Source organism: Puma concolor, chromosome A3 (genome assembly GCF_028749965.1).
Source record: "Puma concolor isolate L17-30 chromosome A3, mPumCon1.1.hap2, whole genome shotgun sequence".
NCBI classification, from domain to species: Eukaryota; Metazoa; Chordata; class Mammalia; order Carnivora; family Felidae; genus Puma; species Puma concolor.
Window position 1 is genome coordinate 23,446,089 of NC_141669.1, and position 18,103 is coordinate 23,464,191.

General features: G+C 35.9%; 1 protein-coding gene across 5 annotated transcripts in view; it reads left to right on the top strand.

The window, feature by feature from the left end:
• Window positions 1–18,103, top strand: part of SPDYA (speedy/RINGO cell cycle regulator family member A) — a 37,813-nt gene that overhangs the window by 12,154 nt on the left and 7,556 nt on the right. For all 5 annotated transcript variants that reach the window (XM_086700278.1, XM_086700276.1, XM_086700277.1 and 2 more), the window contains 2 exons: window positions 3,902–4,073; window positions 17,501–17,789. In XM_086700278.1, the coding sequence (XP_086556404.1) occupies window positions 3,902–4,073; window positions 17,501–17,789 (461 nt within the window). The remainder of the gene's footprint in view (window positions 1–3,901; window positions 4,074–17,500; window positions 17,790–18,103) is intronic.

An 18,103-nucleotide genomic window follows, 5' to 3' on the forward strand; every position in this document is an offset into this window, starting at 1 on the left:
GTTAGTAAGTGGCAGGGCTGGGGTGCACAGTCAGGTGTGACTTGCCCGTGGCCAAATTTAGTGATTAACCACTAAGCTACATTGCTGTTAACATGTCTCCTTAGTATTATATTATACCTCTATGTTGATACAATATCTATTTTGTAGTTTTTTCTACCTGCAAATTAAAAACAAACCAAAAGAAGCTTTCTTTTTAATTCTTACAAATGCCTGAAATTGGATTTGTTTGACATTTTGGTAACGTTATTACCAGTAAAGTAAAGCAGCACGAGTTTACCGTGTAGTAGTCTGTATAACATGGATTATAATTTCCATTTTATATCTAATCATACTTTTTTATATATCCTGACTCAATAATTCTCAGTAAATATTTTCTTAGCGACAGTTCTTTTTTTTTTTTTTTAAGTTTATTTATTTATTTTGAGAGGTAGAGAGAGAATCCCAAGCAGGCTCCACACTTACAGCATGAAGTGCAGCACAGGGCCTGACGCAGGGCTCGGTCTCACAGTTCCTGAGATCTTGACCTGAGCTGAAATCAAGAGTCAGATGTGTAACTGACTGAGTCACCCAAATGTCCCAGTTAGCCACAGTTCTAACTCAAGTTCTTTTCCTTCCTATATGTTCTTACAACACTCAGGACTTTTATTGTCATTATTCCATATTCTCTTGTACAGTTATTTGTTTCATACTTAGTTACTTCTTCTTCTTGACTATAGGCTGCTTAAAGGGAAGGAACATGTATCTAAATTGTTTTTTTTGCATCCTTTAACGTGTGGTTGTTCTTAATTCTTTATTTGGATAAGCATAATTAGCTATTATACAAAAGAAATGAACTCTGCTCCAAGAAAATCTATTTCAAATTAGAAGACAACTTACATGCATACAATACAAATATTTTTATAACATTGAGCCTGAAAAATTGTTAATCTAGAGTAGAATTACAATGTAGTTCTGATAGCATAGTACCACAGTATGTTATAGATTTTGTTTTATTTGGTTAACAAGCATGAAAGGAGCCAACCTCTGGCTTCTGTCTACCCTTTACTAAGAACTATCAAGGATACTAAAGTAAGAAATTATGTAATTTCACAGAGGACATGATTGGATTCATATAACTGAATGGGTTTCATAATAAGGTGCTTTTATATTATGGTAATTTAAAAATATGTACAGTTATTTTAAGGGAAGGTAAAGTAATAGGTAGGTGCTATTTTTATATTAATGTAACTAAATTGAATATGCATGTAGTTTTTTAAAAGGACATAAGTAGGTATACAATTAAAAGTAAGTATTCATGTCTCAAGACGTTGGCATCCTTCCTCAAGAACAATGACCATTTCATGTGTATCTGTCTAGAAATAATTTTCTATACATGAACCAGTGTATATATTATATGAATAGAAGTATACTATACATTTCTGTGCCTTTTGAATTTTTCTAATGTGACATATCTATAAAAGGAGTATATGGAATGTGTATATGTTTATGTTAAAGAAAAAGCAAAACAAATACTCATATACCCATGACTCAACTTTAGAATAGAACATTGCCAGAATCTTAGAGGCTCACAGTGCACAATTTCCCAGTTAGAGCCCCCTCCCTTCCACAGATAGTAATTTTCTTGATTTTATTTATTCTGTATATAACCCTCTAAATAATATATCGTTTGGTTTTTCCTGTTTTTAAGCTATATGTAAAAGAATAATGTGCACTGTTCTTCTGTAACTTCCTTCTGTTTCTTTATAATATGATTTGAGATTCATTTATATTGATATGTGTAGCTCTAGTTCATTCATTTTCACTGCAGAATAATAATATTCTATATTATTGCTTATATATTTGAATTTTTTACTATCTTGTTGTCTTTATGTCCCACTTTTTCTGTGAGATCTTTTTAATTTTTATTTTTTGATACCTTTTATTCCTCTGCTTTTTAGGAAATTATGCAGTCTATATCCTTTCAGCAGTTATCCTAGTTACCTATTTTTTAACTTACTAGATTACTGGTTTCTTATAAAAGGATATAACTCAGGAACAGCCAGATGGAAGATTTGCATAGGGCAAGGTATGAGGAAAAGGCATGGAGCTTCCATAACCCTTCAGCACCCCTTGATCTCTGCATGTTCACCAACCAGGAAGCTCTATCCCAGTTATTTTTAATCAAGAGCCGTAAACATTTTAACTCCAGTCACCCCTTTCTCAACTTATATTCTCTTGTTTTGCAATTCTGTGGTTCTACATGAAGCCCTCCAAAAACTTTGAGACATTATTATTGTTGTTTTTACACTGAACATTTGTTTAAGGACTTACTCACATATTTATATCTTTGCTTACTATTCCTTCTTGCATCTCAAACCTTCCACTTGGGATCATTTGCCTTCCTTTCTTATTGCTTTTAGGATTTATTTATTTCGTGTTGGACTATTAATTTCAGTATCTTCAGACCTCAGGGTCTGTTTATGTTTATAGTACACTGTTCCCTTACATGTTTTACACTTTTTTTATTGGAAGTTGCTTGTTTTTCTTAGAAAATCATCTATGGTGCTTTCATTGTTTCCAGTGGGAAATCTCTGTCATTACCTCTGTTTCTGTGTTATCTAACGTCTCGTTTTTTGTCTGGACTGCCTTTACGTTTTTCTCTTTATCACCTGTTCTGAATAATTTGATTATGTTGTGTGTTGATGTAATTTTCTTCATATTTTGTGCTTTGGAGTTCATCCAGCTTCTTTGTATGTTTATAGTTTTCATAAAATTTCAAAAACTTTCAGCAATTATTTCTTCAAATATTTTTTCTGTCCACCCAACTCTTGTTAGGGACTCCAGTTTCGCCTTCATTAGACCACTTGAAGTTGTCTCACAGCTCATTGATGGCTCTATTATTTTTGTTTCTTTTTTTCTATATGTTTCAGTTTAGATAGTTTATATTGCTGTCTTCAGTGCACAAATCTTTTCTTCTGCAGTATTTAGTCTATTAATCCTACTCCATGTATTTTTCATTGTACAGATAGTTTTCATCTCTAGAAGTACACTTTGTGTCTCCTGTTCTTTTTGAACATCTGGAGTAAATATAACAGTTTTAATGTCCTTGTCTGTTTAATGTCTGTTACTTCTAACGTGTCAATTTTGGTTGATGATTCTTTTTATTATGAGTCATGTGTACCTGTTTCTGTGCATGCCTGATCCCCCTCATGTATTTAGGAGGATACTGATTTCCATATGTATATAAGGAAACTACTTGGGTGTGGGGAAAGATTAGAGGGAACAGTGCCTAACATTCACCCAGAGCTGGGAATTTTGCCTGTTCCCACCAGCCAGACTGAAAAAAACTCTTAATTAACAGAATATTGAGTAGAGTACTCAAGAATGTCTTGCTTCAGTAGTGGGGAATAATTACCCCAGACTGAACATTGCTCTAGATCCACCTAACAAATCATTAAAGCGAGGCCTGAAAGGATCAGACTTTTTCTAAGTAACTTAACTGCATCCTGGAACAAAGTTCAAATTTTATAGGAATACAAAAATATCCAGAACTTGGGTCGCCTGGGTGGTTCAGTTGGTTAAGCTCTGACTCTTATTTCAGCTCAGGTCATGATCTCATGGTTGTGGAATCAAGCCCCATGTTGGGCTCCATGCTAAGTGTTGAGCCTGATTGGGATTCTCTCTCTCCCTCTCTCTCTGCCCCTTCCGTCTCTCAAAATAAATAAACATTAAAAAACAAACAAAATATCTAGAACTCAACAAGGTAAAATTCACTGTATTTCTATTTTTGGTCTACATTTTTTAATTATGAGTGAGGTTGAACATCTTTATGTGTTTGTAAGTAATTTATATATTTTTTTGTGAACTGCCTGTTCTTGTCCTTTTCCCATTTCTTTTTTGAGTTGTTGGTCTTTTTTGTTAGGTATCTGGCTAATACAGTTGAAGAAGATGAAGAAGAATCCAAATATGAAATTTTTCCATGGGCTTTAGGGAAAAACTGGAGAAAATTGTTCCCTAATTTCTTAAAATTAAGGGACCAACTCTGGGATAGAATTGACTATAGGGCTATTGTAAGCAGGCGATGCTGTGAGGAGGTAAGGTTTTTAAAAAACTTTATATATGTAATCTGTTTTCTCTTTATGTAATTTCCCTTGTCTTGTTTTTAAATGTGCTTCTAATACATTTTTTGTATATGTAAGGGTAGGCTATTAACCTTGATGGACCATGAATACATCTTGTATATTACAATGTTGATATTTTAATTTTTTACCACAATAATTAAAAATTGTCATTTCTGTTTTTCAGAACAGCCTACTTCTGTAGTAAGTATTTTTGTTTTAGTGTGTTTCTTTAGTCTAAAAGATGACCAGTATATTGGGAAAGGACAGTGTGCAGATTGCAAAATATGTTAATAACATTTGGAGGTGAATGATAATTTCCATCAAATAAAGTATGTGAAATTTCAAGTTCCCAAGATTAAAATGCAAACTACATGGTGTAAAATTTAAATAAATTTAAATATGTTAAAAATCACACCTCTTTTCACATAGAATAATACATAAAGTAAGTTTCCTTGATGCCAGATTCTATTAAGTCAAACAGAAAAACACTAAAAATTAGAAAATGGGTTATTTTACCTAATGTTCTAGGTTTTCAATAAAGAAAAAAGTTAATGTTTCAAACTAAAGAAATATTCTAAAATAGAAAATTAATGGAGGGCAGTGATCATTGTAGGCCAGTACTAGTAAAGTTTGGTAAATGTGAATTAGTTAATGCTGTAATGAAATGAAGTTATATCCAGTTAAATGATGATAGGCAAAAGAACCAATTAATGGATTAGTGTCAAACTTCAGGCAAGACTTTGGAGGTGTGTCACAGAACTCTGCCTGGAATTAACCTTGTTAATTATATTTATGAATGAGATGAAAGTATTAGCAAGTATGGATAATTGTGTATTAAATTAAGAGGATTGTTGAATGTTGAGGGAAATTAAAGGATTCAGAAATAACTTAGAAGATTGAAATAGCAAGGCCAAGTTTTTTCAAGGTTAAATTCAGTGGGGGTGCCTGGGTGGCTCAGTTGGTTAAGCATCCAACTTCAGCTCAGGTGATGATCTCACAGTTTGTGAACTCGAGCCCTACTCTGGGCTCCACACTCTCTCTCCCTCTTTCTCTGCATTTCATGGGATTCTCTCTCTCTCTCCTCTCTCTCTGCCCCTTGCTCACTCGCTCACTCTTTCTCAAAAAAAAAAAAAAAGATGAAATTCAACAGAAAAATATGGAAAATTGAGTGTATATCTCCCCTCCCCCAAATTAATAGATCCTCATTAAAGGATTTAAACAACTCATTCCAATTAGAGGACATTGAAAGAGTCATGTATTGCTATGTTTTATCTCTATGTCCCCAGGTCAGGAGTGGATAATTGGTGCCCCTGTGCCATCCTTGGACATGGTAGTAGATCTTACTTGAACACTCTGATTTTTTTCAAAGTAAACACTTTAAGCCCCATGGTACACTCAGCTAAGAGCATGGAATGGGCACCAGAGGCAAGAGGCTGGGATAGGCAATGCTCACCTCATGGCAGATTGCCCACCCACTCCTAAGATAGAACAACTAGCATTATAACTGCAACAACTTAATTTACACAATTGGAGATGGAATTACTTCAGTTGCTGGCATAAGACTATTAAAGAGCCAGAGTATGATGTACCTTAATGGTGTATGTGTAAAAGACTAAAAAGTTTTAGATAACTGTAAACTCAGTTGTGTAATGGGATTTACAGAAAAGTTTAGTATCTCAAGGCTTCGACATTGACAATAGATCTCTCCCCTAATTCTAGATGTGCATATTAAATTTCCTATTCATATTTCATTATCTAGTAAATACCTCATACTTAACATACTGACAATCCAGTTTCTGATTCCCCTATACAGACCTCCAAAACTTCTCCTTCTATATATAGTCTTCCACATCTTAATAAATGGTAACTTCATCATTCTAGTTGTTCAGACCAAAAAACTGTTGCCCTACACTTTTCTCACATCCATACCTTAAAAAAATGTCCAGCATTCTACCATTTCTCATGACCTCTACCACTAAATCCTACTGTGATTGTCTCCTCATGTCTCAGTCATTGCCATAATCTTCCAAGTAGTCTCTCTTATAATCTTTCTCTCCTGTAGTATATTTTCATACACCAGCCAGAGTAAATCTTTTAGAAAGTAAGTGAAATCATTGGTCCTCTACTCAAAAGCCTCCAGAGGCTTCCCATCTTACATAGAGTAAAAGGCAAAACCCTTATCATGGCTCTACCTGGTCTGCCAACTCTCTTCTCATCTCTTCATCTCTCTTCCCTCCAACTACACTGGCCTCCTTGCTCGTCTTCAAACACACCAAGGACATTCCCACCTCAGGATTTTTTTTTTTTTTTTTGGCCTGGAATGTTTTTCCCCCAGATATCCGTGTGCTTCACTTCCTCACTTCATTTAGGATTCTACTTAAATAGCACCTCAGAGAAACCTTTCCTTAGCACTGCATCAAGTAGTATCTCCCTGAATGGAATAAAATTGAAGAGTCCAGAAATAAACCTTCATATTTATGTTCAATTGAATTTTGACAAAAGTACCAAGAAAATTCAATGGGGAAAGAATAGTCTTTTCAACAAATGATGCTGGGACAAGTGGATATCTACATGCAAATGAATGCATTTGGACCCCAATTTTCATATCAGATATAAAAACTAATTCAAAATGGATCAAAGACTGAAATGTAAGAGCTAAAAACTACAAAATTCTTAAAAGGAAACACAGGTGTAAATCTTCATTACCTTGGATTAGGATTCTCAGAGATCATACGAGCACAAGCTTGAACTCAAAAGCACAAGCAACAAAAGAAAATAGAGATTATCACTGACATTGAAAACTTTTGTCCTTCAAAAGACACCATGAAGAAAGTGAGAAGCCCACAAAGTGGATGAAAATTTTGGCCAATTTTCTGTCCAATAAGGGAGTTGTGTCTAGAATATATAAAGAGTTCTTACAACTCAACAATAAAAAGACAACTTTTAAAAGGGCAAGGATCTGAAAAGGCTTTTCCAAAGAAGATCTACAAATGGGCAAAAACCACATGGAAAGATGCTCGACATCATTAGCCATCAGAGACATGAAAAATCAAAACCACAAGTAGATATTACTTCACACCCACGAGGATAGCTATTGTGAAAAAGACAAATATAACAAGTGTTGATAAAGATATGGAGAAAATGGAACCCTCATACACTTTGGTTTGGAATGTAAAATAGTGTAGTTGTTTTGGAAAACTGTAGCAGTTCCTCAAAGGACTAAACAGGGTTACCATACAACCCAGCAGTTCCAGTTCTAGTTGTATATACAAAAGAAAGGAAAGGTATGTCCACACAATAACTTGTACATGAGTATTCATAGCAGCATTATTTGTAATAGTCATAAAATGAAAACGCAAATGTCCTTCAGTGAATGGATGGATAAACCATATAGTATATTTATACAGTGATATATTACTTGGCAATTAAGAGGAATCAAGTACTGATACAGGCTGCAACATGGATGAACCCTGAAAACATTATGCTAAGCGAAAGAAGCCAGTCACAAAGGACCACATATTGTATGATTCCATTAAGTGAACTGTCCAAAATAGACAAATCCAAAGAGATAGAAAGTAGCTTAGTCGTTGCCAGAGGCCAAGGGGAAGGAGAAATGGGGTGTGATTACTTTTTTTATGGAGTGATGAAAATGTTCTAAAATTGACTATAATAATGGTTGTGCAACTCTGAACATACTGAAAGCCATTCTACACTTTAAGTGGGTAAATTGTATGGTATTTTGAGATATAGCTCAATAAAGCTGCTGAAATAACAAGTACTACTTCCCACTGTCCCTCTGTATTTCTTTTCGTAGTTTCCTCCATAGCACTTACCCATCATATAACATACTCTGTTTTAATTATCTTACAAATACGATTTCCCCCTACTAGAATATAAATTCCAAGAGGGTATGGTCTTTATTTTCTTATTGTACCTCCAGTGCCCAGAACAGTGCATGTCACATAGTAGGTACTCAGTAAATAGTGCTGGCTGACAGAGTGAATGGGATTTAAAGCTTCTGATTCTTTTTCATACCTTCTTATCCATGTAGTAGAAAAACAATAAACTATAAAACTTGCTGACTTAGCACTGCCTCTTACAACAGGGGCACATAGATAAGCTTTTTTATGGCTGTTCTGACCAGGTACATTTGAATCATTGTAGTACATAGGAAAAGAAATTACGTAGACTTTATCCTGTTCTCTTAACTATTCATTCAATAGCTACCTAATGAGTAAGACACTTAAGTTCAGTATTATGGGGGTTTGTTGTAAAAAAGTGTTACATCATCTTTGCCCTGAAGTTTGATGCATTAAAGTGCAAAACATGGCGTTGGAAATTTAGCTAAGTATTCTATACATTTGTTATTGAGAGCCTGGTATTGACATACTGCCAACTCATTTCTTGAGTCTCACCCTAAAGTAAACCCAAGTTATGATAGTACTTATAAACTGGCTTACAATGATAATACTTTACATTTGCATTGTGCTTCATAAATTCATAAATATTTTCATATGTAGATTATCTTCTTATCCTCACAAAAATGCCTGTGAGAGTTGCAGCATTCTTATTTTACATCTGATGAAATTGAGGACCAAGGAGTTTGAGGTTTACTCAAGATCATACATCAATTAAATGGTAAACTCAGGATGTGATTTCATATCTAATGACTTCTCAGTGCTCTGTTTTCTCTGACATCTAGCTTCTACTGCTCATACTGGTTAATTTGAAAGGCACACATATATCTATTATGTTATTTTATCTCAGGAACTGAATAGTATATTCTGTCCATTTTTCTGATGAAGAAACTGGGGCTTAGAAAGGTTGTAACTTGTCCATGGTCATTTATTTAATAAGTGGTAGGGCCAGCTAGTACTTAAACTTGGCACTCTTTATATATATATACCACTGTCAACTTAATTCTCTCCTTCCAGGTTATATGAATTTTGTAATTTGTCTCTTTTTTTAACCTTAGTTGCTGCAAAGAAGCTAAGAGCCAAGTTTTCTCTCTACCTACCTCAATTCTATTACTCATTACTACTGGCAAATCTATTTCTTCTTCTTTTTTTTTTTTAAATTTTTTTTAACGTTTATTTATTTTTGAGACAGAGAGACAGAGCGTGAGCGGGGGAGGGGCAGGGAGAGAGGGAGACACAGAATCGGAAGCAGGCTCCAGGCTCTGAGCCATCAGCCCAGAGCCCGACGCAGGGCTCAAACTCACGGACCACGAGATTGTGACCTGAGCTGAAGTCGGACGCCTAACCGACTGAGCCACCCAGGCGCCCCTCTATTTTCTTCCTGTAGCCAAATTTTTCCCTTTTGGGTGCTAGTTTAATGAAAAATTTATTTGCTGTTTTTGTCAGCTGCCAATAATCCTTTTTTGGAAAGAGATGAGGTATGATTTAATTGAAAAATATATGTAGGCCTTTCCAGAAAAGAGTAAAGACTATTTCCCTACTCATTCTGATATTATTATCTTCTTAGTTACAGTTAGTTTACTTTTTTGGATAGCAGCTCCTCTGAGGTGGAATTTATTTAGGTTGATGATAGCTTGATTTCTAGATTGGCTCACAAATTATGGAATATGCCAATCTGATGAGAGTTAGACTCCAATTCCAGTCCCTTTATGCATCATGGAGGGTAGCAATTTTATCTAAAGGAATCTTTTCTCTGATCTTGTTATGTACTCTGGCCTAGATGGCACAGTATCATCATAGTTGATTTGTCTATCAGCTACTACTTGATTCCAGATTAGAATTTAGAAATCAGAGATGTGATATAAACAGAGTTTTAAACAAAATAATCCAATGACCATATGCAGCAGAGACCCAATATAGGGAGGGTACTGAAAACTGCTAAACTTGGTATAGGTCAGAAAGGAAGGTATCAACCTAGTGCTGAATATAATGATGCCAAAGAAAAATCAATGTTATGAAATTATAATTGTCATAACTTGCTGACCAGTTGGATATAGATTATATGGCAAAGTCCACTTTCAGGGTTTTAAATCTGTAGAACAGAAGGAGTAATGGGTTCCATAATGAAAATAGGGAATGCTAAAGAAACAAACTGGTTTATTGAGAAAATAAGGAATTTTATATCACACATATGAATTTAAGGTGATACTTGGATAATTAAGTGCATGGTCAACAGGTATGAATAGAGTATGAGTCAACACATATAAGTGATGTTGAAAGCTTGGTAGAGTAGATAAGAGATCCATGGTGAAAGTGATGTTAGTACTTTTTGGGTACTTGTCAGGCACTGTTCTAAGTACTGCATATGTGTTAACTCTCATAACTGTTCTTACAGCTAGCTAGATAATCCCAGAAGAGGAAATTGAGGCATAGAGAGAATAAATGATTTCTCTAAGGTCACACAGTTAGTCAAGCAGCATACCAGTATTCAAACCTAGGCAGTCTGATTCCAGAGTTGGTGTTTGTTTGTTTATTTTGAGAAAGAGCAGAGGAGAGGCAGAAAAAGAGGAGGAGGAGAGAGAGAGAGAGAGAGAGAGAGAATCCCATGTAGGCTCTGTGCTGTCAGCATGGAGCCCAAGGCGGCGCTTGATCCCATGAACCATGAGATCATGACCTGTGCTGAAATCGAGAGCCAGACACTTGACCAATTGAGCCACCCAGGCACACGCAGAGTTGGGTTGTTTTTTTTTTTTTAACACCTATACTATACTATCTCTTGAGATCATAACCAGTAAAATATATAGAGAAAAACAGAGGTCCAGGTATTAAATTTTGTAACACCCACCAAAGGAACAACAACAACAAAATCACTAAAAATGACAGAAGAGTAAGACAAAGTAAAAACTAGGATAACATTCCCAGTAGATCAAGTGCTACCAATGCTTTAAAGAAGTTACTTTCATAAATCATAGAATTTGAGGCCTATAAATGACCTGTTTGCTCATATACAAAAGTCACCCTGTAGCCCAGAAAATTACATAATTTGCCTAAGGTCATAGAACTAAATCCTGCTTTCCTGACCCTCTTACAATTTTCTTTTTAATTAACTGTTATCACAATAATATTCTAATTATATTTGTGTGTATAAAATATGTGCAAACATATTTAAAAGCACACAAATGGGGCACCTGGGTGCTTAGTCAGTTAAGCAACTGACTTCGGCTCAGGTCACGATCCCATGGTTGGTGAGTTTGAGCCCCGTGTCGAGCTCCGTGTGGACAGCTCAGAGCCTGGAGCCTGCTTCAGATTCTATGTCTGCCTCTCTCTCTCTCTCTGCCTCTCTCTCTCTCTCTCAAAAATAAAATAGATATTAAAAAATGTGGGGCACCTGGGTGGCTCGGTCAGTTGAGTGACCGATTTCGGCTCAGGTCATGATCTCATGGTTTGTGAGTTCAAGCCCCGTGTCAGGCTCTGTGCTGATGGCTCAGAGCCTGGAGCCTGCTTCTGATTCTGTGTCTCCCTGTCTCTCTGCCCCTCCGCCACTCATGCTCTGTCTCTTTCAGAAATAAATAAACATTAAAAAATTTTTTTTAAAAATGTATTTAGAAAAGCACACAAATATGTGTGCATGCATTTTTCTAGCTGGTTTAGCATGTGGAGAGACTGATGCCTAGCTTGTTGTAGAAAGAATGGTTTACCAAACTTACTGTGTGCCCTTTGCTTCCTATGTTTCTCTGCTCTTCTCACTAGAGTTTGTGACAGAATTCTTATAAAAATCATGCTGTTGAAAGTTTATAATGTCAGTGGCCTCTAATTCCTATTTTCATCTATCAATAAAAAATATATGACTAAATAATATTGTGTGGAGGGCCTTTGATAGGTGTATGAGAGACTCTTCCTGCCCAGAGTTCTTCCGTAGATTGGTTACATTCATAAAAAGATAGATAGATAGATAGATAGATAGATAGACAGATAGATATCTGAGTACGAGACACGTTAAAAGTCCTAATGTCAGATTAACAATGAAACAATACAATCTAAAAGCTGGAGTATTTAAAATGTGGGACTTATGCTCAGCATTGAAGGAAAAGCGATACTAAGACAAATAAAGGGAGAGGACATTCCAGAAATAGGAAATAAAGATGTACAAGTGTTAAGGAAGAAATACTAAATATGGAAGGAATAAGAAATTCTGATATTCTACTTCCTCGCTTTAGGTAGCTCTGAACCTAATTTTACATTGTTATGGAAACGTTTATAGTTAGAATCAACATCTTTATTTACTTCTACTTTAAAAAACTTTTTTAATGGTTATTTTTGAGAGAGAGAGAGAGAGAGAGAGAGACAGAGCAGGGTAGGGGCATAAAAAGAGGGAGACACAGAATCCAAAGCAGCCTCCAGGCTCTGTGCTGACAGCTCAGAGGTAGGGCTTGACCCCATGAACCATGAGGTCATGATCTATGCTGAAGTCAGATGCTTAAGCGACTAAGCCACCCAGGCAGCCCTATTTACCTCTACTTTTTAAAAGCTAATGTAATGAAAATGAAAACATGACAGTCCAAAACCTTTGAGATGCAGCAAAAACAGTGATAAGAGGGAGGTATGTAGAAATACAGGTCTACATCAAGAAGCAAGAAAAGTCTCAAATACACAACCTAACCTACACCTAAAGGAACTAGAAAAGGAACTGCAAATAAAGCCTAAAGCCATCAGGAGGAGGTAAACAATAAACATTAGAGCAGAAATAAATGATATAGAAACAAAAACCCAGAACAGATCAATAAAACTAGGAGCTGGCTAACTTCCTGGCCAGACTTATCAAAAAGAAAAAAGAAAGGACCCAAATAGATAAAATCATGAATGAAAGAGGAGAGATCACCACCAACACCACAGAAATACAATTATGAAAGAATATTATGAAAAATTATATGCCAATAAATTGGGCAATTTGGAAGAAATGGATAAATTCCTAGAAACATATAAACTACCAAAACTTCAACAGGAAGAAATTTGAGCAGACCTATAACCAGCAAAGAAATTGAGTCAGTAAGCAAACATCTTCTAATAAAAGTCCAGGACCAGATGGCTTCCCAGGGGAATTCTACCAAACATTTAAGAAGAGTTAATACCTATTCTTCTCAAACTATTAGAAAGAAGAAAGAAAGAAAGAAAGAAAGAAAGAAAGAAAGAAAGAAAGGAAGGAAGAAAAGGAATACCTCCATTCTATAAGGCCAGCATTACTTTGATTCCAAAACCAGACAAAGACCCCACCAAAAAGGAGAATTACAGGCCAATATCCCTGATGAACATAATGCAAAAGTTCTCAAGATTCTAGCGAGTTGAATCCAACAGTATATTAAAAGAATTATTCACTGTGATCAAGTGGGATTTATTCTTGGGCTGCAAGGGTGGTTCAATATTCATAAAGCAGTCAATGTGATACACCACATTTATAGAAGAAAAGATAAAAACCATTTGATCTTCTCAATAGATGCAGAAAAGCATTTGATAAAGTATAGCATCCATTCTTGATGAAAACCCTCAACAAATTAGGGATAGGAGGATCATACCTCAACATCATAAAGGCAAAATATGAAAGACCCACAGCTAATATCCTCAATGGGGAAAACGAGAGCTTTTCCTATACGGTCAGGAACAAGATGGGATGTCCACTCTCACCATTGTTATTTAACATAGTACTAGAAGTCTTAGCCTAAGCAATCAGACAACAAAAAGAAATAAAAGGCATCCAAATTGGCAGAAGTCAAACTTTCACTATTTGCAAACAACATGATACTCTATATAGAAAACCTGAAAGACTCCACCAAAAAAATTGTTAGAGCTGATACACAAATTCAGCAAAACTGCAAGATACAAAAATCAATGTACAGAAATCTGTTGCATTTCTATACGCTAATAATGAAGCAGCAGAAAGAGAAATCAAGGAGTCAATCCCATTTACAATTGCACCAAAAACCATAAGATACCTAGGAATAAACCTAACCATAGAGGTAAAATATCTGTACTTTGAAAACTATACAACACTGATGAAAGAAATTGAAGATAACACAACGAAATGGAAAAACATTCCATGCTCATGGATTGGAAGAACAAATATTGTTAAAATGTCTATACTACCCAAAGCAGTCTACACATTTAATGCAATTCCTATCAAAATACTGCCAACAGGAGCACCTGGGTGGCTCAATCGGTTAAGTGTTCGACTTAAGCTCAGGTCATGATTTTGCAGTTCATGAGTTTGAGCTCCACATTACACTCTCTGCTGTTAGCATAGAGCCTGCTTCAGATCCTGTGTCCTGCTCTCTCTGCCTCTCCCTGGCTCATTTTATCTCTCTCCCCCTATCTCTCCCTCTCTCTCTCTCTCTCTCTCTCTCTCTCAAAAAAAAAAAAAATACTATGTTTCACAGAGCTAGAACAAACGATCCTAAAATTTGTATGGAACCACAAAAGACCATGAATAGCCAAAGCAATCTTGAAAAGAAAAACTGGAAGCATCATGATTCCCAACTTCAAGTTATGTTACAAAGCTTTAGTCATTAAGACAATATGGTACTGGCACAAAAATAGATACAGATCAGTGGAACAGAATAGAAAACTCAGAAATGGACCCACAACTATATAGTCAACTGATCTTAGACAAAGTAGAAAAGAATATCCATTGAAAAAAGTCTCTTCAACAAATGGTGTTGGAAAAACTGGATGGTGACATGCAGAAGAATGCAACTGGACCACTTTCTTTCACCATACATAAAAATACGAAATGGATGTGAGACAGGAAACTATCAAAATCCTAGAAGAGAACACAGGCAGTGACCTCTGACATCAGGTGTAGCCACTTCTTACTAGACAGGTCTCTGGAGGCTAGGGAAACAAAAGCAAAAATGAACTGTTTGGACTTCATAAGATAAAGATCTTCTACAAAGCAAAGGAAACAATCATCAAAACTAAAAGGCAACCTATGGAATGGGAGAAGATATTTGCAAATGACGTAGCAGATAAAGGGTTGGCATCCAAAATCTATACTTATCAAACCCAATGCCCCAAAAACAAATAATCCAGTTAAGAAATGGGCAGAAGACATGAATAGACATTTTTCCAAAGAAGACATCCAGATGGCTAATAGACACATGAAAAGATGTTCAACGTCACTCATAAGGGAAATAAAGTGCGCATGTGCGCACACACACACACACAATGAGATACCACCTCACACCTGTCAGAATGGCTAAAATCAACAACACAGGAAACAACAGATGTTGGCGAGGATGCAGAGAAAAAGGAACCCTATTACACTGTTTGTAGGAATGCAAATTGGGGCAGCCACTCTGGAAAACAGTATGGAGGTGCTTTAAAAAGCTAGAAATAGAACTACCCTAAGATCTAGCAGTTGCACTACGAGGTATTTACCCAGAGGATACAAAAATATTGATTTGAAGGGGCACATGCACCCCAATGTTAATAGCAACATTATCAACAATAGCCAAATTATGAAAAGAGCCCAAATCAGTCCATCAAGTGATGAATGGATAAAGATATACAGTGGAATATTACTCAGCTATTAAAAAGAATGAAATCTTACCATTTGCAATGATATGGATGGAGCTACAGTGTATTATGCTAAGTGAAAGAAGTCAGTCAGGAAAAGACAAATACCATATTATTTCACTTATATGTGGAATATAAGAAACAAAACAAATGTAACATAGGGGATGGGAAAAAAAGAGGAAGGCAAACCGTAAAAGACTCTTTATAGAGAACAAATTGAGGGTTGATGTAGGGGAAGTAGGTAGGGGATGGGCTAAATGGGTGAAGGATATTAAGGAGGGCACTTGTGATGAGCACTGGGTGTTATATGTAAGTGATGAATCACTAAATTCTACTCCTGATACCAATATTACACTATATGTTAACCAACTAGAATTTAAATAAAAACTTGAGTTGGGGGGGAACCTGGGTGGCTCAGTCAGTTAAGCTTCTGACTTTGGCTCAGGTCATGATCTCATGGTTCATGGGTTCGAGCCCCACATTGGGCTCTGTGCTGATGATGCAGAGCCTCCTTGGGATTCTCTCTCTTTCCCTCTCTCTCTGCCCCTCCCCTTCTCTCACTCTCTCTCTCTCTCTTTCTCTCAAAATAAACTTAAAAAATTTTTGAACTTGGTAAACATTTTTAAAAATAAAAGATATGTAACTGTTACATGTTTGTTGAAAACTTCTTTGAAGGATTTAAGTAGATTATAAAATAATTCACTAAAGAAATTAGCCTAGCTAGCATTCTTTAGCAATTATTTTGGAGGAGGCCACCGGTACCCTGTTTAATAAGCAGACTGGTTTTAATCAGGGGGTTTTAAGGTTTTCTTTTCATTTCTAAGTTTATTTATTTTGAGAGAGAGAGTGCGCAAGTGGGGCAGAGGCAGAGAGAGAGGGAAAAAGAATTCCAAGTGCAAAATTATCAGTGCAGAGCCTGACGTGGAGCTCAGTCTCACAAACTACAAGATCATGACCCAAGCCAAGGTCAAGAGTTGGACACTTAACCAACTGACCCACTAAAACAAAACCTAAGGTTTTCATTTTTAACAGCAGAAGCCTTTCTTTCCAAGCAAAATTTTCAAGAGTCCCCACAATTCCCTTCATATGTTGGGAAAGTACCTATATATGACTATCATTTGCCAGCTTCTTACTATGTGATAAGGATTTTACACATATCTAACCCGCCGAAAAGTCCTGTGAGGCAGATAGTATCCTCATTTTAAATATATAGAAACTGAGCCTCAGAAAGTTTAAGTAACTTGCTCCGTATCATACAGCTAGCAATTGGCAGAGTCAGGATAAGGAAATAGGTCTATCCAGACTCCAAAGGCAGGATTTTATTTAACCTTAGAGAACAATGCCCAACATGTAGTGAAGAATTATAAGAGTTTTATAATTAATTGTTCATCTAATCCTTGCAACAATCCTCTAACGTAGACAATATTATTCTCTCCATATTATGGATAAGGAAACTGAGGAACAGAGAGGTTATGTAAATTACCTGTGTTATTTACCATTTCCCTTGCCACAATTGCAAACATGTTAAGATTCGCCTAACGTATAGTTAGAAACTTCAACAATGTTATTTTTGACCCAGTATATTCCAGTTAAAAATTATGTGTCATTTTGGACTAACTGTATTATCTATCCCAAACTTAGAATACTCAGAATTGAAAAACCTGGAAGGTTGCTTCAGTCTTATTTCATATTTGAAATAAGTACTTTGTCAGTTATTGTCTTTAGGATCTAAGCAGTGAATCACTTTATAGGTAGTGCTGTCTTATCTGCAGATGCCTTTTTTTTTTTTTTCTTAACATCAGTAACTTAGATTTTTAGATCTAGTTATAGAGCTAGCTGTGAGTTTTAATTTTTGTATTTAATTTTACCAAATTTTCAAATCTTATTAAAATTCTAAAAGGAAGCTTTCCACCGTAGGTTATGGCTATTGCCCCAACCCATTATATATGGCAGCGGGAACGCTCTGTGCATCACAGTGGAGCTGTTAGAAACTACAACAGAGATGAAGTTCAACTGCCCCGAGGACCTAGTGCCACCCCAGTAGATTGTTCACTCTGTGGTAAAAAAGGAAGATATGTTAGACTGGGATTGTCTTCATCATCTTCATCCAGTGATACAGTAGAGGTGATGGAGAAACATTCTCAGGAATCACACAAGTCAATGGACATAGTAGTCAATCCTTCTCAAGCTTATAGCTATTCTCAAGGTATGATTTAGTAATATGTCAGAATTAGATTTATGCAAGTTATTAACAAACCTCACTTATTGACCTGTAGTCAGTTCTTACAGGCAGGGGTACATAGTAATTTATATATCACAACATTATGAGTGAATTAGTATTGAAAGTTTTCCCCTTTTCAGTTACTATTTGTCTTGTGTCAGTATCTGTTTTTGTGGTAGTGTACCTAAGCTAAAAGATTTTTAATGTGACTTATGTTACGCTGAAACCTAACACACCATGGGTCTCAAGTATTTTAAAGTATTAAGTATTTGAAGAGCCTGAAGCATTTTCTATGAAAT